This window comes from Schistocerca serialis, chromosome 6, assembly GCF_023864345.2.
Source record: "Schistocerca serialis cubense isolate TAMUIC-IGC-003099 chromosome 6, iqSchSeri2.2, whole genome shotgun sequence".
Classification (NCBI taxonomy): Eukaryota; Metazoa; Arthropoda; class Insecta; order Orthoptera; family Acrididae; genus Schistocerca; species Schistocerca serialis.
Genome location: NC_064643.1, coordinates 522,024,413 through 522,049,508, shown reverse-complemented (window position 1 = coordinate 522,049,508; position 25,096 = coordinate 522,024,413). Strand labels below are relative to the sequence as shown.

General features: G+C 42.8%; 1 protein-coding gene across 1 annotated transcript; it reads left to right on the top strand.

Moving 5' to 3' along the window:
• The first annotated feature begins 18,358 nt into the window (after positions 1-18,358).
• On the top strand, positions 18,359-23,648 carry LOC126483920 (pro-resilin-like). Its single transcript, XM_050107196.1, has 3 exons — positions 18,359-18,393; positions 20,754-21,533; positions 22,998-23,648. Exons 1-3 carry the CDS (start codon positions 18,385-18,387, stop codon positions 23,511-23,513), a joined length of 1,305 nt encoding a protein of 434 aa, XP_049963153.1. The 5' UTR covers positions 18,359-18,384; the 3' UTR covers positions 23,514-23,648.
• The last annotated feature ends 1,448 nt before the right edge of the window (positions 23,649-25,096 follow it).

Below are 25,096 nucleotides of genomic sequence, written 5' to 3'. Positions count from 1 at the left end.
GAATCAGGGAGGCCTAGAAAAATGCGTGAGGGAAGCAGATAATGAATGGACACTACTGTGAAGGGGGCTATAAGGAGCAAAAATTAAATATCGCGTGGGAAATACCCAAAAGATAATTAATATGGAATCGAAAGTCGAGAATGGTAGAAATCAGAGAAATGGCTTCGAGGTGCTATCCGGTGAGCTAATGTGAGTACTAGTCATTGTTTATCGGTGAATGCCACAACTATAGTTCTGTATTTCTACCATTCAAAAATCCGACGCAGAGTTTCGTATTCTTGACAGATAAATATTACGATGTGCCTATAATGACATGATACCAGACAGCTGCAGGATGTGTATTAATATTCTCAGGTGCAAATGTGAGGGGGTTACGATATGCTTGGCACACGGTATGGCGATCCTCTCCTGTAACTGTCAGACATGGCCCACCGAAACCTTGACGATGAGTACGTCTACCTTTAAGTTCCTATGAAGTCCAACATCTGGTTACCATATCCGAATGCTACACAAATCTAGATACTCGGTCCAAATGGTACAGTCAATGATGTCCTTATACTGATGACTCGCATGAATACGTAACATCTACGTGTCTATCACAGTGATTACTGTACAACAGACGCTGTTGAATCCCCTTATATGCCCTACCAGGGCTGGTAACGACAGTAAGCAAGAACAAAACAATGAAAGAGTTTTGACAACTGACCGTATCTCCTAGGTGCGTTTTTGTCAGGTTGTATATAAATACATAACAATGTCTCAATAGCACACGTCCAACTTTGTAGTGGTGAATCATACTATTCGAATAATTACAGCCCCATATGTTCAACAGTTGGTCCGCTCGCAGCCACGACCTCCAACATAGGTTGGTTGGTTCGCTGATTTGGGTGAGGGGACCAAACAGTGAGGTCGTTTGTACCATCGGGTTAGGGAAGGATGGGAAGGGGAGTCGGCCGCGCCCTTTCAAAGGAACAATCGCGGCATTTGCCTGAAGCGATTTAGGAAAATCACGGAAAACCTAAATCAGGATGGCCGGACGCGGGTTTGGACCGTCGTCCTCCCGAATGCGAGTCCAGTGTGCTAACCACTACGCCACCTTGCTCCGTCCAAGCGTAATTGGTTCAAATGGCTCTGAGCGCTATGGGACTTAACATCTGAGGTCATCAGTCCCCTAGAACTTAGAACTACTTAAACCTAACTAACCTAAGGACATCACACACATCCATGCCCGAGGCAGGATTCGAACCTGCGACCGTAGCGGTCTCGCGGTTCCAGACTGAAGCGCCTAGAACCGCACGGTCACACTGGCCGGCCCAGCGTAATTCAGATCAGCCAGAAGCACGTGTAGGGTCAGGCATCGCCTGCGTCAGCGGCATTTGACCTCCCCGTTGTGCGGTCAGTGTGGCCCTGTCATACGTCGCGTCACTTCTATACATCAGGGGAAGTGCCCCAACGAGAACGGCTAGGACCGAAAAAAACGATTTTAAAATACGTAGGTATACGTGAAAAAACCGCAGAAATCAGTACGACGAGCGAACCCGTTAGAATAGTGCGCTGACATTTGGTGTTAATGGCGATGGCGGCAGACGACCGAAGAGAGTGCCTTTGCTATCAGCACGACGTCGCCTGCAGCACTTCTCCTGGGCTCGTGACCATATCGGTTGGACCCTAGACGACTGGAATACCGTAGCCTGGTCAGATGAGGTACGATTCCAGTTGGTAAGAGCTGCTGGTAGGGCCCGAGTGTGGCACTGGTGCCACGAAGCCACGTACCCAGGTTGCCAACAAGGCACTGTGCAACGTGATAGTAGCTCCATAATGTTGTCGGCTGTGTTTACATAGAATGGAGTGGGTCCTCTGGTACTACTGAACATCTCATTGACTGAAAATGGTTATGTTCAGCTACTTGCAGACCATATGCTGCCTTTCATAGACTTCTCGTTAGTAAACAACGATGCAATTTTTGTGGATGACAATGCGCCAAATCACCGATTGATTCTAAGAACATTCTGGACAGTTCGAGCGAGTGATTGGACCACCCTGATCGCCCGACATCAACCCTATCGAACATTCACAGGACGTAATCAAGAGGTTAGTTGGCGTACACAATTCTGCACCATCAACATTCGTAATTATGGACAGCTATAGGGGCAGCGTGGTTCAGTATTTCTGCAGGAACTTCCAACGGCCTCTTGAGTTCGTGCCAAGTCGAGTTGCTGCACTACGCCGGGAGAAAGGAGGTTCGACGGAATATTAAGAGGCAGTCCATGACGTTTGTCACCTCAGCGTATTTTGACATGTACAGTACTTAGTTGCCTTTGTGAAGTATGCATATACTATGTTGTGTTCGATACACATAACGTCCCACTGAAATCCTTGTATAGTCAATATTAGATAGATACTTACACAAGTTGTACTTCAGTTATTTACACAAATTATAAAACGAATTTTATCCACACGCCGAACATTAGTCCGTGCTTTATTGACTAAGCATTACTGATCAAGAATTAATTCTTGGTAATGTGATTGCCACATTCTCTGACAATGTTAACAACAAAATGAGTTCATCATTCCAAACTGGAATGCAATTAGTATAGTTTAAATAAAAATATACTTGAGACTTTGAATCACAATAATATTCGTAAAATATTTACTTCATTTACTTTTAAGATTAAACTTCAATGTAAATTAGTTACGGAGTCTTAGCGCAGAGATTTCTGGTTCTGGTATGTGTTGACTATAAATGATGCAAATACAAAAACGTAAGTACCTTAAGCAGTTTCTTTAAAATTTCTCTTTCGTTGGTGACTTATATCATTATCATAAAACACGAGTGACCATTCACTATAAATTTTTAGACCTACAACTATTACTAGGTACAACTCTTTTGTACTGTCACGCACTTTATCAATGTTGGCGCAATAGAAAAAGAACAGAATTCACTGTTTAAGTACAGCACTGATCATTAAAAATTACATATTCTCAATATGTCCATTAGTATTTCGCAGCAAATGGTTCTTAATCAGTTAATTTTCCTTCATTTACTGGTAATTAAATTTTTACTAATTTTTATTTTGACAATTTTCATTTGATCAACCATATTCTTGTAGCATCTCCATGACTTGCCCCAATCGAATTTCAAATAATAGTTATAAAATGTCTAGTGACTTTACATTAGAAGCCTATCAATATGTGAGCAATATGGTGCAGGCAAGGAGTAATCGAGTTAGAAATGTATCTTGTGTTTCATATACCAAACTATGGAATTCCGTCATATTTTGACAGCTAAAATAACGCAGTTTCCAGGTTCCTCAAATTTGTCAACGTAAAGTAAGTTCCAAATAATTTTACACGAGTCATATTTCTCATTGAAAGATATTAAAACTGTGTTGTAATTGTAATTCCTTCATGTTATTACAGAGGCAGAAAACCTCAGATATACAGAGACAGATATACGAGCAAGAAATCGAATAAGTCTGGAAGAAATATGAAGTATAAGAAACAGGCAATTGTGCAGATAATATGGATCGATGAAATCTTCTCGTTATATCAGTCGAATAGTAGTTTCGTCTTGCGGTAACGTTTCAGTGATTTCCAACTCGTCATCTTCAGGCAGTGAAACATTGCTACGAGATGACACTGTCACATGGCCGATAACCGAGAAGATTTCATCAACAAAATTCCCCGCGAATGCATGCACTCCTATAAGGATTACACTGATGTTCTGTCGGATATTAGGTAGGTAAGGACACAACCACGACTCGGTAAACACCCAAATAAAGCCGGATCGAGTAAAAAGACACTGATCCACGTAAGCAACGCTTTTGCGTAGAAGCCGTTACAATGAGGGGGCTTCTGGTGATAAAATAGTTTAGCAAAAGCACAGTCGATAATAGAATAGTTCTCCTCAGACAGAGAGAGAGTGGAGAGAGAGAGAAGAGATAATACAAAATTTTGTGATATGTGACGATAAGCTTTCATCAGATGATGAAAGAGCTGAAAAAGCCCCTTAACAACCAGGAAAGCTTCGTAATCCCCGTCAGGTCGGGAACGAAGCTGCCAGTGGCACCGTAACAGGTGAGACGCAGCGGAGGGAGCCGCAGCTCTGAGCGCCCGCTCAAGGTCGACGTCCAGCGTCACGTCACGACGCCAGCCGGCTGCGCGGAGCACGGTCACTGCACCGCCCGCAAGACGCAAGAGCAGGAGCAAGGTCACGCCGCTGCAGCCAACTGCCCGCCTACAGCTTTCGTCTCCCTGCCACTTCCGTCGTCCCGAGTACTACAGGGCCAACTGATCTCCACGCACAGCAGAAGGCACACGCATGTGGCTAATCGGCCAGGAAGAGCCCTATGGTTATGACAAGGCTGTGCCAACTCCTGTCCCAGGACCGAGTCTGCCTTGCTGGCGTCGTCACACTGGCTCATTTATGTCTTTGTAGCGTGGACTAAAAAACCGCCGTGCACCCATCAATGATATCAAGATAATACGTAACACACTTATTAAAATCGTGTTGCCCTTCCATGAACTACCGTATTTTTCTAAACAACTGTTTGCAGTTAGTTTTTAACTCAGTATCAAATGGTTTAAATGGCTCTAAGCACCATGGAACTTAATACCCGAGGTCATCAGTCCCCTAGAGCTTAGAACTACTTAAATCTAACTAACCTAAGGACATCACACACAGCCGGCCGAAGTGACCGTGCGGTTAAAGGCGCTGCAGTCTGGAACCGCAAGACCGCTACGGTCGCAGGTTCGAATCCTGCCTCGGGCATGGACGTTTGTGATGTCCTTAGGTTAGTTAGGTTTAACTAGTTCTAAGTTCTAGGGGACTAATGACCTCAGCAGTTGAGTCCCATAGTGCTCAGAGCCATTTTTTTTGACATCACACACATCCATGCCCGAGGCAGGATTCGAACCTCCGACCGCAGCAGCCGCGTTGTTCCAGACTGAAGACCGGCCGGGGTGGCCGAGCGGTTCTAGGCGCTACAGTCTGGAACCGCATGACCGCTACGGTCGCAGGTTCGAATACTGCCTTGGGCATGGATGTGTGTGATGTCCTTAGGTTAGTTAGGTTTAAGTAGTTCTCAGTTGTAGGGGACTGATGACCTCAGCAGTTAAGTCCCATAATGCCCAGAGCCATTTGAGCCATTTGAACCAGACAGAAGCGCCTAGAACCGCTCGGCCACTGCGGCCGGCAACTGAGCATCAACAACGAAGAAGTTATTATGGCAGAATTCAGGTAAAAACTGGTAGTCCACATTGTGCAAGCCTCTTCATCTATGTTTATTATAAAAGTAAGTGTACAACGTGCTTGCGCTAAAACTCAGAAACGAGTCCCGTTGCGATCAAGGGTGTTATATGGTGTGGTAACCCTCTATCCCCCCAGCCATGAATACGGTTCTCTCTTATATAGAAAGGTCGCGCTTTTGTGGGTTTAAGCGCTGGAACTTTCGGCTTCTAGAAGTTTCTAGAACATCCAGAACATTCGAGAGTATTCGAGGACATTCCAGAACGCTCGAGAGTATTCTAGAGCATTCCGCAACATACCAGAACGTTCCTGAATGATCCGCAATGGTCCGGGAGGTTCTGGAATGTTCGGGAATAGTATGGAAGATTCCCGAATGTTCAGTAACATCCCAGAGCATCCCAGATCATTGTGGAACGTTCCAGAACACTGTCGAATGTTGTTGAATGTTCCGGAACATTGTGCACTGTTCTAGACCATTTTGGTGTGTTTTGGAATTCACCAATGGTGTTGCTACCCATTGGTAGTGATATATAAAGCAAGACCCGTCTTAGGTTCTAACGTCAGTTTCGTATCAGTGACGAAGAGAGGAACAGAAAAAATAGTTGAGTGAGTGAACAAAAACGAACAGAGAAGTGTGAGTAGTGAAAGTGATACAGTAACTGAATATAAATCGAAAGTGTGGAGAGTGTGTAGAGTGTACTTAGTGTATTCGATAATACGAAGTTTTTTTAATTTTCATTTTAATCATTGTCGAAGCCTAAAAGAGGAGGAGATCTCGCCAGTCCTAAGCAAAACAGCGAAAACGAAAAGACCAGTGAAAAAACGAAACAAACGAGCACCAAGCACGTTGAAGTTCCCAACGGACTACAAGAAGCACCGAGAGAAGCAGAGAAATCGAAGAACAACGAAATGAATACACTACTGGCCATTAAAATTGCTACACTAAGAAGAAATGCAGAAGCTAAACGGGTATTCCTTGGACAAATATATTATACTACAACCGACATGTCAGCACGTTGTAGGTGTCGCCACCGGTGCCAACCTTGTTTGAATGCTCTGAAAAGCTAATCATCTGCATATCACAGCATCTTCTTCCTGTCGGTTAAATTTCGCGTCTGTAGCACATAATCTTCGTGGTGTAGCAATTTTAATGGCCAGTAGTGTAGATTGAAGAATGAAGAATTGCGACACAGTCCTATAGTAAAAGACTGCGAACTAAAGCCATCCACGAAAATATGAAGCACGAGAAGTGCGGACAACAAGTAGTAAACAGTACAATCTAACAAATGAAGCATTTCACTACGACCCGACGAAAGAATATATCAAACACAAACACGTCGTAATTGCAAAAATGGATGACATTTTGCAAAAAGAAAAAAAATCTGCGGGAACTTTTACTTAACATGACCTGGGAAATTCCAGAATCAAAACAGTTTCTTCAAAATATAAAAGCATACAACGCCTGCTTCCAAATGAATTCTTTCGGCCTCACTTCGATCAACACTAACAGGGATGAAATCGATGAAATGTTTTTTCCCTCCAAGTATAAATCTATCAAATCACTGGACCTTTACTACCGCTACCCAAAGAAGACCATAAATTTCTGCAAGTATATTTAATCGGAAATAAAGAAACAGAAATTGCTCAACGATGCACTGATCAGTGAATTGAGGCGAGAAGTAGTCCAAGATGTATAGAGAATCTTACATAAATATAGTCAACTGACTCACGTGTTCGAAACAAGATCGAATGATTTCTGATGACTATAAAGCTATAATTCAAGCCGACAAAAGACCACCTGGAGAATACGAACATCGATATACTTGACCTCAGATGGACGAAATCATCATCTCAATTGTGGACAACGTAAACGCCGTGACATAATTGTACGAGGAAGACAAGGACTAAAAGCTCATTGCAGAGACACACAGTTCATGTGGTGCCCTCCAGTATCCATTAATATTCCTGCAGGGAAAGGACGGATATTTTGTTAACACGAAACAAATCCAACACGAAACAGGCCTAGAAACAAACAAAAGGGTCACTTCCAAGGAGTTCTATACGTACCGCTTAAGCCTCGCGGGGTAGCCACGTGGTCTCAGGCGTCTTGTCACCACAGTCCGCGCGGCTCCACCCCCCCCCCCCCTTGTCATCCTTAGCGTAATTTAGTTTAAGTTAGATTAAATAATGTGTAAGCTTAGGAACCGATGACCTCAGTAATTTGGTCCCATAAGACCTTACCACAAATTTCCATTTCCATACCGCTTAATGATTAGAGACAATGAAACATACATTCTCTACACTCGTCGTTTATCCCATCAATTCATGGTGTACATGTACCCAAAAATAGAAGCGGAAAGGATGCTTTACATAAGACTGAATCAGAGAAAACTAGGCACGGAAGAATAAATCCACCTTCGAGACGCAACCATAAATGACGGAAACTTTTATGACACTGGAACAATAGTAATTCTACTTACACTCATCATACATAGTAAGTCCCAGACTCATGCACGAATACATTCAAGATGCCATGACCTACATAAGGAAATATGGACGACCTGACATCTTTATAACATTCACATGCAACTGGCCTTGGATAGAAATCGAACAACTAAAATATGGACAAGCCCCACGAATCGACATAACATAATAGCCCGAGTTTTCCTACAAAAGCAAATGCGATTTATTGAAGTAATCACAAAATATATCTTTGGAGCCGTTAGATGCTTTATGTACACGACATAATGGCAAAAACGAGGACTGACTCACTCACTCAAACTCACGAAATCATCCAAGTCGTCTTTGCTCACATACTTACAGACGTATTTGACGGATTTAACTGAATTGCAGTATTCTACTTTTATATGTGTTTGGAACCTTTTGGAAAGTAGTGATTGTCTATTTCCAGTTCTATTTCTGGGACTGTTCGATGTAGTAATGAAGAACATGATTCACCGGCCATGCAGGCGGTTAAACTCAAATTCACCACGTATGAATAATGGAAAATGGACAAAGGATATCCAAAACCATACTGGACGACACACAAACCGGAGTTGATTGCTATTCCAAATACAGGAGACTATCATTGAAAAACGGTGGCCTTACAACAAAAATACGAATACGAGGCAGCGACGAACTGGAAATAGATAATCAGTGGATAAATGGTTCAAATGGCTCTGAGCACTATGGGACTCAACTGCTGTGGTCTTAAGTCTCCTAGAACTTAGAACTACTTAAACCTAACTAACCTAAGGACATCACACACATCCATGCCCGAGGCAGGATTCGAACCTACGACCGTAGTGGTCGTGCGGTTCCAGACTGTAGCGCCTTTAACCGCTCGGCCACTCCGGCCGGCTATCAGTGGATAGTACACACAAATGCAATTCAGTAAATCCATCAGCAATCTGTAAGTGTGTGAACAAAGGCAGTGACATGACACTATTTCAAATAGCCAAAGACAACGAACAACTAAACAGAACCGACGAGATCCTCATGTATCAAACCGGAAGATGCATCAACAATACCGAAGCAGCAAGTCGTATTTTCGGTTTTCCTCTACACGAATGCGAACCAATTGTCCAACATCTAGCAGTACATCGGGAGCATAGAGGGAGAGTTTACTTCAAAAAGTACATAGCCAGAAAAACTGCAAGCGAACCACACCAGAACACAACAGTAACAGCCTTTTACTGATTGTGTCTATCGGATCCATTCGCGAAAATAATACTATACGTCGACGTCCCGACCGGTTATACGTGAAACACAATAGGAAAATCTTTCAGCAACGAAAACAAGGAATTACACTAGCGGTTCATCCAGAAATTATGAAAACTGGCGCACTAGGCCGAGTATATAGCGAACATCCGAACAACGCCGAATGTTTCTGTTTCTGGATGTTGCAACACGAAGTAAGGGGACTAAAAAACTTCACAGATATCAAGACTGTTGACGGTTACCCATTCCAGAAGTTCGGAGAGCACGTCAACGCTTAGGACTATTGGAAAACGACATCCACTGGAAATTAACACTACAAAAAGCCTCATGAGGGCTTCAGCTGAACAAATCAGAGACATATTCGCCGTAATTCTAACAACACGTAACCCTGCGAATCCAAAACAGCTATGGGACTCCTACAAAGACGGTATGAATGATGACATACTGTGCCAAATCCGACAAGTTTATCCTGAACTGAACATCAAATTCAACGACGGCATCTTCAATGAAACACTCAATCGCATAGAAGATAAATGTTTGGCAACAAACAACCAGACCTTAGTACAACTTGGGATGCAAGCACCATGGACAGATGCTATCACTGTGCTAATTTTCGATATTACAATGTAAAAAAGCTAAATCATCAATCAACTTCATCAATACATTGTTCACAATGAACCACTCCTCAATGACAATCAAAAGGAAATTTGCAACGTTATCATGGACCGGATCGACAGCAAAATTGGCGGAGTTATTTACTTAGATGCACCAAGCGGCACCAGGAAAGCGTTTCAAATAAATCTATTGCAGGTGGAGTTACGTGCTAAACAACACATCGTACTTGTACTGGTATGGTCCGGCATTGCAGCCCCACCTATGGAAAGAGGACGAACTGCCCATTCCGCCCTACAACTACCGTTGAATATAGCCGAAGAACAAGTCCTGGCACGTAAAATCTGAAGAGTATGAGGACGGGGTGAACTTCTAAAGCAACCTAAAATTATCTTCTGGGGCAAACACACAATGGGACGTAAACAATCACTAGATGCCATGGGCAGAACATTACAAGACTTTTGAGGAAACTCTGAAACACTTCCAGTTATGCCCAAGTTAACACCAACAGACGAGATACTACATACATAAAAAGATCACATCTTTGACTGCACATACAAATACTGCGACTAACAAAAAATATGAAAACTAATTATCGAAAGACGAAAAAACAGCACATTTGGCTCAACAACATTTACAAATAGGCGAAGGCACGTATCCTACTGACTAGACGATCGGCCTCATTAAACTCAACAGTGATTTCTGCAACACAGCCACTGCTGAAAGCGAACTCGTCGACCGAATTTTTCCAGATATTGTTCACTTTACCAGTAAACTAAAAATAATATTATCGACGATATCAACTTCAAAAGAAAATTCCCGGTGAAGAAACAATATACAATTCGGTCGACCCGATGATAAACGTGTAACGAAGCGTGGACTTTCCTACAGAAATTCTACGCTCTCTGGACGTACCAGGAATGCCATGACTCTGGCAACGACTTAAAATTGGATTTCCGAGCATACTACTCAGAAATCTCAACTCACCAAAACCATGTAACGGAACAAGGATGATCGTCAAACAGCTATCGAAAAAAAAAAGAAACATCAAAGCCGAATTTATGACTAGAAAGTACAAAGGATACACATTATTTATCCCCAAAACATCACTGATCTCTGTTGAACTGCCATCCCAACGCCAAATACTGCAATTTCCAATCAAATTAGCCTACAGTTTTACAGTTAACAAAGCAGAAGGACCAACTTTAAAATGTTGCGCCATCAACCTCAAAGGCCGATGGCTTCTTTCATTGTCAACTATACGTAACTTGCAAATTCGAAAACTATGTACATAAATATCATGGATAACAAAATGAGAAATGTTGTTTGAAAAATATTGTTTATAAACAAATAATGTAAATAGGTAGAATGTGATATCAATAAAATTTTATTAGGTCTTATATTTTAAAATTTATCCTTTTAATCCAACTACCACACAATCTCGTATCAACTCCCTGAGCGAATCGGGGTACCCCAGCTAGTCTCTATGTAAAAACGGACACTTAGTTGAAACTGTTTAATATATTCGAGATTGAATATGCAGATTTCGGTTATGACATGTTCGACATGCCGATGATGTGGCGCAGACCAGTAGCAAAATTCTGCATGACCTACTGAAGTGTCGCAACATCGAGGCTGTCGAAGACCCCCTGAATGACTGTCTTCAGCTCAGGAAGGGTTCTGAGGTTATTGCTGTGCACCTTGTCTTTAATGTAGCCCCACAAAGTGGAATTGCATGTATTCACATTCGGAGTATATGGCAGCTAATCGAGGTTCATGTCAGTGGCCTCTGGGTACTCCAGAACCAGAATGGTGTCCCAAAAGTGCTCCGCCAGGACATAAAACACTCTCCTGCCTCAATGGGGTCGAACTCTGTCTTGCATGAACCATATCTTGTCGAAATCAAGGTTACTTTGGATAACGGAGATGGAATCATCTTCCAAAACCTTCACATACCGTTCGGTAGTCACCGTAGCATCAAGGAATATCGCACCGATCATTCCATGACTGGACATTGGGTGCCACATAGTCACCCGGTGAGGATGAAGAGACTTCTAAATAGCGAAATGCGTATCCTCAGTCCCCCAAATGCGCCAATTTTGCGTATTGACGAACCCATCCAAAAGAAAGAGGGCTTCGTCGCTAAACCAAACCATGCATGCGCATACTAATTCCCATAAATCCCCGCTGCCAACCTCGCTGTTTTAACTTCCTAACGCAGAATGTTCAGAAGTTATGACGACTTTATTTAATGTGGTTCAATAATTGTCACCATGTATGAGAAACTTTCTGCCTGATTTCTCGACCCATCAGAAAGCAGAACACCGCTTGCTGCAGGGCGTGAGAGAATAATTTAGGATTCTTCCCCAAACTGATGGCGTAACACGCCTAAATCTTTATTCCTGTGGTTAATCAAGATCCCGACGAGTGTCGTTATTCAATGTCGTGTGTCGAGAACAAGGATGTCGAAGCCTGCCTTGTGCCATAGCTCCTGTGCGACAAATCCGACAGTGCCGGTAGAAGAATAATCCACTCATTTCGAAGACACTGCCGATAGCAGTGACGAAACCTCCAAGGGCAAGTGAAATCACTCTTTGGGTATGACAACCAGTTGACAGCGAGTAAAAGGAGTTATGTCAAGATGGCTGTGTGATCCGTTTGCAGACCTGACGATAATGTAAGTAATACGTCTTGATAGTTTATGTAAAAACACCCGTTCGCGTTCACAATAATCGCAAATAATAAGCTCAATTCACGGCACGAAAACACCCTCAAACCACGAAAGAACCATCTTTAGTCTGAACTACACCACCCATACACTGCAGGTTGAACGCCTCACTCGGACGTCGCTTACCTCGACCCCTTGCAGCATTAGAAAAGAACCAAAATCGTAACTCATCGGAAACCACACTATTCGTCTCCAGTCAGGTACCGTGCTGCGGTAAAGTTTCTATGTTGTTTTGTCCATTCGCGATGTGCAGCTTTATGTCCTGCTGTGAATAATGGCTCATGCGATCTCCCCTCTAAGCAGTTGCTTGCACAACTCTGTCTCGGAATCTGATTGTTACATTCACTGACTAAAATTCTTGCCGGCCGTAGTGGCCGAGCGGTTCTAGGCGCTACAGTGTGGAACCGCGCGACCGCTACGGTCGCAGGTTCGAATCCTGCCTCGGGCATGGATGTGTGTGATGTCCTTAGGTTAGTTAGGTTTACGTAGTTCTAAGTTCTAAGGGACTGATGACCTTAGAAGTTAAGTCCCATAGTGCTCAGAGCCATTCGAACTAAATTTCTTGCCGGGTTTGATATCGATTATCATTTACAACGCGTGACACTTATATATCTGTTTCCTTGCTATCTGAATATTTTTAGAGCCACTTTTCTTACGCTGGTTGCGAATGGCATATCATTCGTTAATCAATCTACAGATAGGGCAAGCCCCTCCTAGATTTTCAAAGATGGTAGTTCCATTCTGCGTTCTGTCACGTCTGCACGCCGATCCGATTCCACACAATTGACTGGCGCAGACACACAGCTTCACTCAATGACTTACGTCAGCAGCGAAGGTTCACACGCCCGCCTGGTGCTAGTATACACCATTCACATCTCTCCAAGACACCCAGTACGTCCCTTTAAGACGGTTACAAATGATGGTCCCAGTCCCACAGCCCAAGTTGCTAACGCACACGTGTGTGATGACTCTCGTCTCGGAGGTAAGCTGGTTCGAATTCTGGTGCTGGATAAAATTTTCACTGCTAGTGTTTGGCTGGCAAAGGGAGAAGACGGGGTAGCCTAAAGTCTCTCGTGACCACTTTGGCGCTAGAGTATTGGATTAAATTCGGACACCTTTCCGCTGTGTCTCACGAGTTGGGAGCGTTTGACACTGTTGATTGTGATCGTCCATCGGATGGAGACTTTTAGCTCGCCGCCCCCCAAAGTGCTGACCTCAATCTGTCAGCGATCAAAAGCGTCAATAATTATTTATTTACTCCGATGTAGGTTTTTGTTCTAGGGGACTGATGACCTCAGATGTTAAGTCCCATAGTGCTCAGAGCCATTTGAACCATTTTTGAGCCACGTCAGCCCGGTTGGCAAGACACTGCCCACGGCACGTTTCTCTCTTGTCCTTCTTCGACGGGCGTGCATGGAGTGTTGGTAGTTCTTCGGCCGCAACTGTTGACCTCAGCTGCCTTCGCTGAGTTGCTGCTCGACCTTCTGCAGCAAACTGTCGTGTTGAAATGAGGGGGAGTGATTTTAAATTTCTGCATGTCCATGTTTTCAGAGATGGTTGCGGCACTCGGCTATTCGCTACAGGATATTATACTTATTTTGTTTGGCTATCAATTTCTGCGATTTAGTACACCATCTTCATGCCCCTGTCCGACGTGTAGGAGGATTCCACCTTGGTTCTAGTCAAAATAGGGGCCAGCATTCCAATATTAGTATCCGTAGATTTCTGCTTGCTATAGCGATCACTTCAACAATCGACTTGATGTAGCGATTACTACAATCATCGGCAGATGATGGTTGAAGTGATCGCTATAGAAAGTCGATGGTTGAAGTGATTGCTATAGCAAGCAGAATTCTACAGATACCAGAATTTGAATACTGTCCCCTGTTTTGACCAGAACCGATGTATAATCTTCCAACACGTCGGTCATGGGCCTGAAGATAGCGTAGTAAATTGCTGAAACTGGTAGCCAAATAAAATAAGTTTGTAAATTATATGACTGAAAGGCGTTTGATTTGGCATCCTGATTTTAAACAGTCTCGGCAATATTTTCCAATATCTGACATTCCGTCTCGCAACGCCATATCTAATTGGAAACGAGTCTTTTGTGCTGATTAAGCAACATCGGCGTACCGTGGACATCCGCAGATAGTATGTTCTGCTGTACCTTCTTTACTACAGGCACAGTCCGAGGCTTGTCCTCTACCATTTCAATGCCAGTAGGCAGCGCAGCGCCCATGACCAGTCAAGAAATGTGTCAGGCCTCTTGAGGAACTCAGGTGCTTCATTCCCAGTCTGTGCTTTGTATTCGGAAAACTCCATAGGTGCGTCTCAAAGTTTGGGCATCATCCCGTCGTTTCTGCTATAGATGTAGGGTCTGATTGTGAATTTTCTGCTTGCTTGTGGTCCGCATTACTATTTACTTTACCACTTCATGATAATGACCTTTCTTCAGCCAATACACACCACCTTTCTCCGTATCTGGAGATCGAATGGAAATATTAATAGTATTACTTGCAACGCTTCATCTGACACAGTGCCGAAAGATTCCGGCAACCGAAAAAGTATTCCACGTTGCGCCAATATCGTCCGTCTTGCTCATGCTTTCAGGGCGACAATCAGTAAATCACACTCACGTGACAAGCACGAAAATACCACACACTATGGTGAGAAGAGCAATCTCTGACCAATTATGAAGCCAACTCTAACACAATAGCTTATACATTATGCAATAAAATAGTTATAGATAACAGTAAATCTTGTTCATATTTGCCATGAATATCAGTAAACAAATTAATTTTAACAAAGTGTATTTTAGACATTGTTCCCATACGTTGTGTAGTGACTATACCTGCGTTGACAGACAAAGCATTGTCACCAGCCCATAAAAAATCCTTGGCTAGTGACAGCGTCAACGCAGACAGAGAGTCAACCTCTTCATAAGACTCTTACTAATAAATATTTATTACTAGGAGGTGGGAGGAGAGACATACTTCTGCCGAAATGCTGCAGAAATCTGAAAACACATACGGTGAGTGATGCGAGAAGATTTTAGATCGACGCTCTGCGAAATCCCTCTAATGCACGTACTTTAAATGTGTAACTAATCCTTTATCTGATTTGAACTTGTTACTTCAACGTCTTCTTATCTCGTTGTTTGTGCTGAGAGAAATCCTGATGACAGTTTCTATAAATAAATTTCGTACACTGTTAGAACTACTTCTCAGGTAAAATTATGTAATTTTGTGTTTGAATGTTTTATTATTTTTTTTTTTTGTGAATCCTTTAAACACACAGTTAACAGTAGAGGAATACATGAAATACTATAGTTTATGGAATAAATATAAAGACTTCATAGTGTAATTAGGTACCTTCCGCGTAATGTTATTCCTCAAAATATTTTACAGTTGAAGGCCCTTTTCCCGAACAGTCATATGACGTATAGGTTAAAAAATAAATTGTTGGCGGTAAGTTTCTTGATGTTGGGGTCAATCCAGAATCAAGTATTAACCTTATTCTCATCCTTGTACGCTATCGGAGTCAGTGAGCAGGCTTACATTGATGTTCATCAGCCAGGAGATTTGATGTAAGAGACAGGGGACAGATGAGGGAAGATTTCAATAAAAGTGGACGGACAAACATTAAACCACGCGCTCAGTATACACATTGTGCTAGCACTGAATTTAAAGTCGAGTAACATTAAATTTGAATGTGCAACAGAGTCGCTGGAAAAGCCTGAAAAGTTACGATGTAGATGGCGGTTATAGGTAAATTAAATAAATCTTTGGAAAACAGAGAAGCAATTATACAAACATCAAACGCTCTGATGGCAACGCAATTTTAAAAATGGAAGTCAGGCTGACAGTAATATATACTCGTTAAATAAATGAGACAAGGCTGGTGACAACATTACGGAACAGGTGTGATGAAAGAGGACGAAGATAACAAGGTTGACGCCGTACGATTCGGAGAATCTGCTACAGTGCTGACTTAAATCGAATCAAGACACCTGGAGTGGGCAAAATCCCTTCAGGATTATTAATATCCTTGTGAGAGCCTGCGAGACAAAGTTATCCCACACGATATACTGGACGGATCAGACAGGCGATACGCCGCAATACTTCAAGAAGAAAGTGATAATCTTTATATCAAAAAAGGAAGATGGTGACGGGTGTGACTATTATTTCCTCGTGAGTGTAACAAGTAATAGTTGTAGAATGCTTCCATGAATTATCTACAGAATATCAGAACGACTGGTAAAAGCCAAGTAGGTAACATCCATCTCTGTTCAAGAAAAATACGAGGGTTGGAACCTTAGTAGTGTCAACTAGTTGCTTACAGCTCGTACAAAATAGATACATGTTTCAAAGACTCACTGACCTTCAGAGTAGTCGCCAGCATTGTGTATAAACCGTCAGCGATGCGGGAGTCGTAGGATACTCTTAGCAGTGCTAGTTGTCTTGAAAGTTCGAGCGGCGCAGTCTATTGCCAGACGGATTTATAGCAGTTCTGAAGCGAACGCCGTGAAGTGTTTCCTTCAGTTTAGAAATCGAGTTGAACTCGAGAGGGCTTCAGGCAGGGGAGTGCAGTAGGTGGTATAGCACTTAGCAGCCCCATGAGTAGCTTTCACAGTACGTACTTGAGCGTTGTCCTGTAAAATGATGGTGAGCCTCTAAGCTGCTCATAGGTTATGTTCCAAAAATGAACAGCATAGAGGCAGAAGTGATGACACTTTCCGCAGGACCTGTAACGAATACAGAATTAGTGGTGTGCTGCCTAATACAATCACATCGATTGTTAGTCTAGGCGTAACGTTGCAACGTAGTATGAAATGGAATAAGCACGTCAGGTTGGTATTAGAGAAGGCGACTGCTTGACTTCGTTTTATTGGGAGGATTTTGTCGAAGTGCAGCTCCTCCTTGTAGGAGTGAGTGTGCAGAGCGGTAGTACGACCTATTCAAAAATGGTTCAAATGGCTCTGAGCGCTATGCGACTTAAATTCTGAGGTCATCAGTCGCCTAGAACTTAGAACTAATTAAATCTAACTAACCTAAGGACATCACACACATCCATGCCCGAGGCAGGATTCGAACCTGCGATCGTAGCGGTCACTCGGTTCCAGACTGTAGCGCCTAGAACCGCACGGCCACTTCGGCCGCGACTTATTCCTATTAGAGACACGCTGCTGTGTTTATTACCGCTGGGTTCGCTCAGCACGCAAGTATTACCGGGATGCTTGGTGAACTGGAATGCGAATTCCTGGTCCGAATACGGTAGGCACTATCGCGGAAATTTAGGGAACCGGCGTTTAAGGCCGACTGCAGAAGTGTTCCACTGCCCCCAATGTGCATTTCGCGTAAGGACTACGGAGAAAATATTCTGGAAATTAGGTTTATTATGGAGGCTTTTAGATAGTACTTTTTCCCCTCGTTTTATTTGTAAGTGGAAGGGGAAAGGAGATAACCAGTAGCGATATGAGGTACTCTCCGCCATGCACCGTACTGCGGTATGTGGAGTTGCATGTAGATGCACACGTAGAGTGACTAGCAATGGTAAAATGTGCCCTGCGTAATGAGCGGAATGTTGGCTTGTGGAGTACGAATTTAGTTGTAGGTCAGAAAAATTCATTTACATAGTCAACTAGCTAACTATTGGTATCGCAAATGCGCAAATAGCTAGAAACATTTTCATTCGTGTGTAAACGGCGGCAAGAAGCGTGTGGCAGTAAAAGTATGTACATTCCAGATTTAGAATGAGCCTGGTCTTGCGAAGGCTGAGATACTCGCGCCCCTCCGTAATGCTCCAGTTGCGCGCGACGTGACGTATGTTGACGGCGGAAGGCTGAGGCCGTGGTGAGAGACGGGCCGGCAGCAGCCGATACACGGCAGATCCGCGAGTAGTGGCGGGGGCGGGGGCGGGGGCTGTGCCGCAACGCAGCCTGGGCGGCGCGTGAGCCGAGCCGCTGACGCAACGCGCCCCTCATCCAGTTCGGCGGACGGACACACACGCCTATATAAACTGGCCATCGCCACCCTGCAGTCGCCAGAGTTCCCACCGCCTTCTCAACCAACACATCATGTCCACGGTAAGTCGTCTCCGGACGTTCTGTCTTTAAAGAACACTTGGTTTTCTTCCGTTGACTTAAGACTTACGCCTTAAGGAAAAAGGAAAACTATGTTCCTAATGTTTCTTCTATAAACTCACCTTCGTACTTCAATAAACTGTCCTCCCTCTTCTATAAACTCATCATCTTCAATAAACTAACCTTCTTCCTTCAGTAAACTTACCTTCTATCTTTCGAGGTACTTTCAAAGGCAATGTTTTTTCCCTGAAGAAACTTCCCTTCGAAGGAAGTGAGTAAGTTTACAGCCTGAAGTACCATTGACGGTCAGGGCAACTCTGATTGGGGAAAGTTACTGACAGCCGCCTTTTATGCCATTTAGAGAAAATACAGGAAGTAAACCGAACTCTAGCTATTTAGGCGGGGATTTAAACTGGCATTTCCTGAATGAGAGTCTAACGTGTTACCATGGGACCATGTCACTGCATAGTTTCCCGATGACGTCTTTAGAGATACAACTGCTTAGGCACAGGCCATTGGTCACAGCGCAGAAATACATGCCGTTAATTCTGGAGAGACATTGTGGCCAGAAAATAATAAAATAAAGTAGCAAGTTTTACACAAATCTTCATTTTGAAGTGAACGTAGATAAATTTGATTCAATGAAAGTGTCCAGAAGAAAGCAATTTCGGGCAGCGACGTTAAATATTTTTGTGTTCTACTTCAGTTCTGAAACAATAAGGGAATTTGAATTCAGTAGGTGTTTCATGATCCCCTTTGAATTTGGTGCCATATAATCTGCTAAGTGTACTGTAATCTTTCAAGTCTCATCCATCGTAGTAAGTTTTCTGTTTTGTGAAGTCTCTCATGTTAAACTGTCTGTAGGTGCAGGGCTTCGATATACTTTTTAAAATACAAAAACGATCAGTTTTAATCGAATATGCTGCTTCGGAGTCTTTGAACCAAAAAGTTATTTTACTTCATCATATGCATGCGAAAGTAAATCATTCATATTACTAGAAAATATGCTTGCCAAAACTTTCAGCTTCTTGATATTACTTTTAAATGTTAGATCAACCATCGTGATTGAGGCACTGGACTCCTTTCGGGATGAAGAATGATAAAACCCTTATCTGCTGATGCAGATGTAGATTGTTCTGTAATTGCGTTAATTCATTCCATGCGAATGCTGTAATGATTCCTGACGCAAACAACCGGTACTTCTTTCAAATGGTTCAAATGGCTCTGAGCACTATGGGACTTAACATCTGAGGTCATCACTCCCCTAGAACGTAGAACTATTTAAACCTAACTAACCTAAGGACATCACACACATCCTTGCCCGAGGCAGGATTCAAACCTGCGACCGTAGCCGTCGCGCGGTTCCGGTACTTCTTTATTCCTTCCTTCTGCATCGGTGATAGTGGTTCTTTTCTCTCACAACACAGGCATACATTGTTTTCTATATTAGCCTGGCCCACAGGTTGTGGCGTTTTTTTTTTTTTAAGTTTCCTCCAAAATAAACAAGAAGTGAACAACAAATCAAGTAATAACGTCTTCTTCGTTGTTGTTTACAATTTCTACCCAAGGTATAGCAATCTGTTCAGTGCCTCGAAGGTAGAAAGCACCTGGTTTCCAATAGAATAAGTCGTCTAGACATGCCTTCAGTTGTACGTGATTACTGAGCGAAACGCCATGCATTGCGGTCGGGAGAATACAGAATATGTGGCAATACATCCCAACGGATTCCTTGGCGATGTGAGGGCGTTGTCGTGTTGCGGAAGAGCGCCGTGTCAGTTGCTGCTGGGTAGCGTTATTGAGTTTTTGCATTTGCTGGATGTAAATTTTCGCATTCACTGTTTGGTTTTGATCAAGCAGTTCGTGATGGACCACGCACTTCTCCGAGGTCGAAATTGCTGTCTTTGAAACACTTAAACCAATCGTGAGCCATCCTAAGAGGCACATCACAAAGCTCTCGAGCAGCTTCCGCTGCTTTGGTACCTCGATTAAACGAAAAAGCATAAGATTTCGCAAATGCTCTTTCGTGTCGAGCTGAGACTCCAATTTAATGACTGAATAACATGAAGCATAGTGCCGACAAATGTCATTTTTTATGCAAAATTTTGTTTTAGAAAAGAACGCCAGTACTTACGGGCCCCCACATTAAAGAAAATATGGGTTCTCAAAGGTGTAACACTAGCTTCAGCTTCTCTTGAATAAGTGTTTGCTATATTATGTGAAATAATATGCAATGTGAAAGACACTGAAATTTTATTCCGAAACAGGCATTTGGAACTTACTTAGTGTGTCGTAAAAACGAAATTAATTAGTAGATGTTTTGATTTAGCTAACAGTATTATATTTTGAAACTTTTTTCTTTGCAGTTTCTCCTGTTTCTAACATTTTCCATGGTCGGCGTATTGGCCGAACCACCAGTCAACCGGCAGTACCTACCTCCAGCAGGAAACGGTGGTATCTCCACCCAATATGGGGCTCCCAGCACAGGCACCAATGGATTCAGCAATGGAAATGGGCTCTCGACAACTTATGGCGCTCCCAATGGTAACACACTCGGTGGCACCAACGGAATTTCCTCTCAGTATGGTGCTCCTGGTGCTAATGGTTTTGGGAGGCAAAATGGAGGTCTCTCATCCCTATATGGAACACCCAATGGAGGTGTTCTAAATGGCAGAACTAATGGACTTATCTCTGGCAACGGCTTTGGAAGGGCGAATGGCGCTCTGTCTAGCAGATATGGAGCACCAAATGGAGGTGCCCTGAACGGTGGTTCAGGCAGGTCGAATGGTCTGTCCACCCAATATGGTGCTCCCAATGGGGCTTCGAATGGTTTGAGAGGAAGGAACGGTCTGTCGACACAGTACGGGGCGCCTAATGGTGGAGGTAATGGCTACAATGGCGCGAGGATACCGTCATCAGTCTACGGAGCGCCAAATGGGAACGGTGTAGGAGGTCTAAACGGGCTTGCTACGCAGTACGGAGCCCCTAATGGAGGTCTTTTGGGAGCCAATGGTGGCCTTTCGGCTCAGTACGGTGCGCCAAATGGTGGAGGCAATGGAATAGCAGCCAATGGGCTCTCCAGCGTCTACGGAGTACCTGGAGCTGCTGGCTACGGCAATGGAGGAGCGTCCCAAGATGATCTTGCAGTAAGTATAAGTCATATTCTGCCCTATCTTCTCTAATGTATTGGTAGCCTGAAAATAAGTTCATGACTTACGATCTTGATAACTGTGCTTGCTAAAGCTGATATTGTTGTGCAAAGCATCGCAGATTCGGGTCTCACATTGGATATATGTGTCACTGATATTCTTTACGTCGTTGCAATATATGATATTCTTCCGATGACTATGCACAACATTCACGCAGTTACCACAGAGGTTCGGAAGTTGCATGTAGTGGTTTGCAAGGAAACTACAGCAGGCTGAGGAAACTTACATATGGACAAAATCAAATATTGCAGAGATACTGTGGGCTGTAGTGGTACATGCGGCCCCTAAAATTACTTTCTTACTGTTGGTAAATTGGTATGTTTAACATTATAATGAAATCATTTTCTTCCATTCCTTATTCCTGTTTACAAAAGTATGGGCTAGTAGGGTTGAATGATCCTTTGACATTGACATAATAAGCAGAGGAGTGGAGCTCAGTCGGACAAGAAAGGGACAATAACTTTTTGTTTGAGGTTCTTTTAAATAGCACTTTTCAGCTTTCTCCTGAAGCAATTTAAACAGCTTGTGAGGCACTTAAATAAGATTTCTAATGTCTGAATCATAGCATCAGCTCACTTTGTGTGACTCATAATCACTTTTGTGGTAATGGCAGCATGAATATAACTTTTGTTAAGATGTTATATGAAAGCCTATGTTCGTAAAGATTGTATTTTCGAAGTTTCTCATCGACAAACCTGACTCACTACCATGAAGTGACTTGCCGTATTTCGCAGATAGGTCATATTTTTCTCAATAGGCCACCAAATCTGGAGGCCTTCCTGCGGTTGCTGTGAGGTACTTAAGACTAATTTAAAAAAGCTTTCCAACTGAAAGCTTGCAGCTGTTTCGAAGGAAATATTGACGAGAAAGTCTTATAGACGATAATGTGAAGAGATTTAACTAAACTACGGAAAATTATGGAAACTCCAGACGATTGCAATGAGAGTTGACGGTATTTCTTCCAAATACAAGTCCAGCGTTTTCTTCGTCGCAACACTTCATTCGGTGCTTACATCTTGACACTGCTCAAGCAGTAGGGAGTAATCGATCACCCATAGTTATGCGCAATAGGTGCTGATACTTGTCGAATACTGTGGGATTAATGGCTGAGGAATTATTTTCCCAATAGCCCAATAGGAGCGCACTAACAACTCGTTGATTATTTTTGATTATACTACAATAGTTCGTTTCTTGGTGGAAAGTACATGTATGTTATCTGTGATGTATAGGTTCCCTTTGTTGTTCTTGCTTCAAACAACTGCATTCAATTCCAACTTAAAACACATGCAGAAGACAAGACAATATCTTTCCCAAAGGCAAAACATTCTCTCGTTTTCTCCACTTTCTTCTCAAGTACTTGGACGTCATGCACATATTTAATTACCATCGTCTCTTTCTTAGGAACCAGCTAACTACCAGTTCAGCTACACAGTGGAGGACGCTGAAAGCGGTGTTGAATTTGGCCATGAGGAGTCTCGAGAGGGAGACAGTGCTCAAGGTCAATACCACGTGTTGCTGCCTGATGGTCGCAGGCAGGTGGTGGACTATGAAGCCGATCAGGGCGGCTACAGGCCGACCGTCAACTACGAGGAGACTGGCCTAGGTAATGGAGGCTACGGCAATGGGGGCTATGCCAATGGTGGGAACGGCGGGTATCCCAACAGCAATGGAGGTTATCCTAGAGGAAACGGTGCTTACTCCAATGGTAATGGTGGCTACTCCAACGGCAATGGCGGCTACTCCAACGGCAATGGTGGCTACTCCAACGGCAATGGTGGATATTCCAATGGTAATGGTGGCTACTCTAATGGTAATGGTGGCTACTCCAATGGCAATGGTGGATATTCCAATGGTAATGGTGGCTATCCCAGCAGAAATGGCAATGGTTTGCAGTCCTCTGGAAATGGTCCATACTGATACCAGTGAAAATGGGATACCCTGTGGCATCTTATCTCGCTTATGTTCTATAGTTCTGTAAATATAATTATGTAGAGACATGTATTTATGTATATAATCTTAAGAACAATAAATTTAAATGTCATTGATGCAATACTCGACTGTTTATTCGCAAATTAAAGAGTCCTTAAGAAGCTATTTGACCTCATCAGTTTGTCTTCTCTTTCACCAAGATATTGAGAACTTCAAAATGCATTCACTACTGTTTTCATAAACAATCGTCTGAAAAAAGTGTTTCTTTCATATTGTTCAGGTGATCAGTCAGTAGTGAATATCAATCAAGGATTAGGACAGAACATGGTCCATTTTTTATCTCGGCTTGTTCTTATTTGGGTATGTTTTCTTGTAGCAGACCAACACTACTCCTCGGCTACTTAATGACGAAACTGTCACAGCAAGACAGAAGGAAGGAAGTAAGAGTAGGGTAAAATGTGCATAGACGAGTAGGGACATACTGCAAGCCCTGATTGGGGAAGGGTGAATGAGGAAATCGACTGTGCCCTTTTCAAAGGATCTATTCTGGCATTTGCATAAAGCGATTTAGAGAGACCGAGGAAAACACAAATATGAATGGAAGAATGGGTATATAGACCACCAACATCCCTGATCATTTTCAGGTGGTGACGTTGTTGAACGACATAAACTTGCCGCTGACAAGTAATGCAGACGTATGTCGCTGTACTATGCTTAGAGATTTTTATTTCAGACGAGTAGTAGCTATTTTTCATTTAGTAACTGGGCAAGAACAAAAGGTGAAATTTAAACTGTACCTCAATTTAAACTCTGGAAAAAATTAAACTGCCCTCCAATTTCACTCAAAGTTCATTATTTTTCACCATTAATTTGAAATATATAATTCTTAAGGTATCCTAAAACCGTCTGAATACTTATGCAAGTTATTTCTTCTATTATGAACGCTCCAGCAGACTAAGCTCAGGAGGAAGGCTCCCTACTTGACTCGAACTGCACAGAGAGTGAACAGGTATTCAAAATATTAATGGTGCTTGAAAGTTACCACCAAGACCTCCTAGCACAATTCAGTTTTCGATTTGTTCTTAAGTAGACTTGAGCTCAAAAGGTAATAATTATTCCCTTACATGTATTCCAAACGTATTCTGGGAGACGTGCAATTCTGTATCGAATTTCAGTGGAGATATCAAACGCTTCCCAGACTTCTATGTCAAAGAATAAAGCGCTAATAATGTATAACCCTACCTAAAATATCAGACTTTACCCAGAGACGAAATACGAGAATACATAACAATGTGTACATCGACACTTCAGTGATTTAGAGATGTATTTTGATGCAATGTCGTATTACCTTTGACACACACACATGCACACCGACACACATGCACACACACACACACACACACACACACACACACATACACACACAGTATATATATATATATATATATATATATATATATATATATATATATATATATATATACACTCCTGGAAATTGAAATAAGAACACCGTGAATTCATTGTCCCAGGAAGGGGAAACTTTATTGACACATTCCTGGGGTCAGATACAT

What these genes read in the sequence shown, in the direction of transcription:
- LOC126483920 (XM_050107196.1), top strand. An exon ending in CGTCCCAAGATGATCTTGCA is followed by an intron (nt 21,534 to 22,997) that starts GTAAGTATAAGT and finishes TCTCTTTCTTAG; the next exon opens with GAACCAGCTAACTACCAGTT.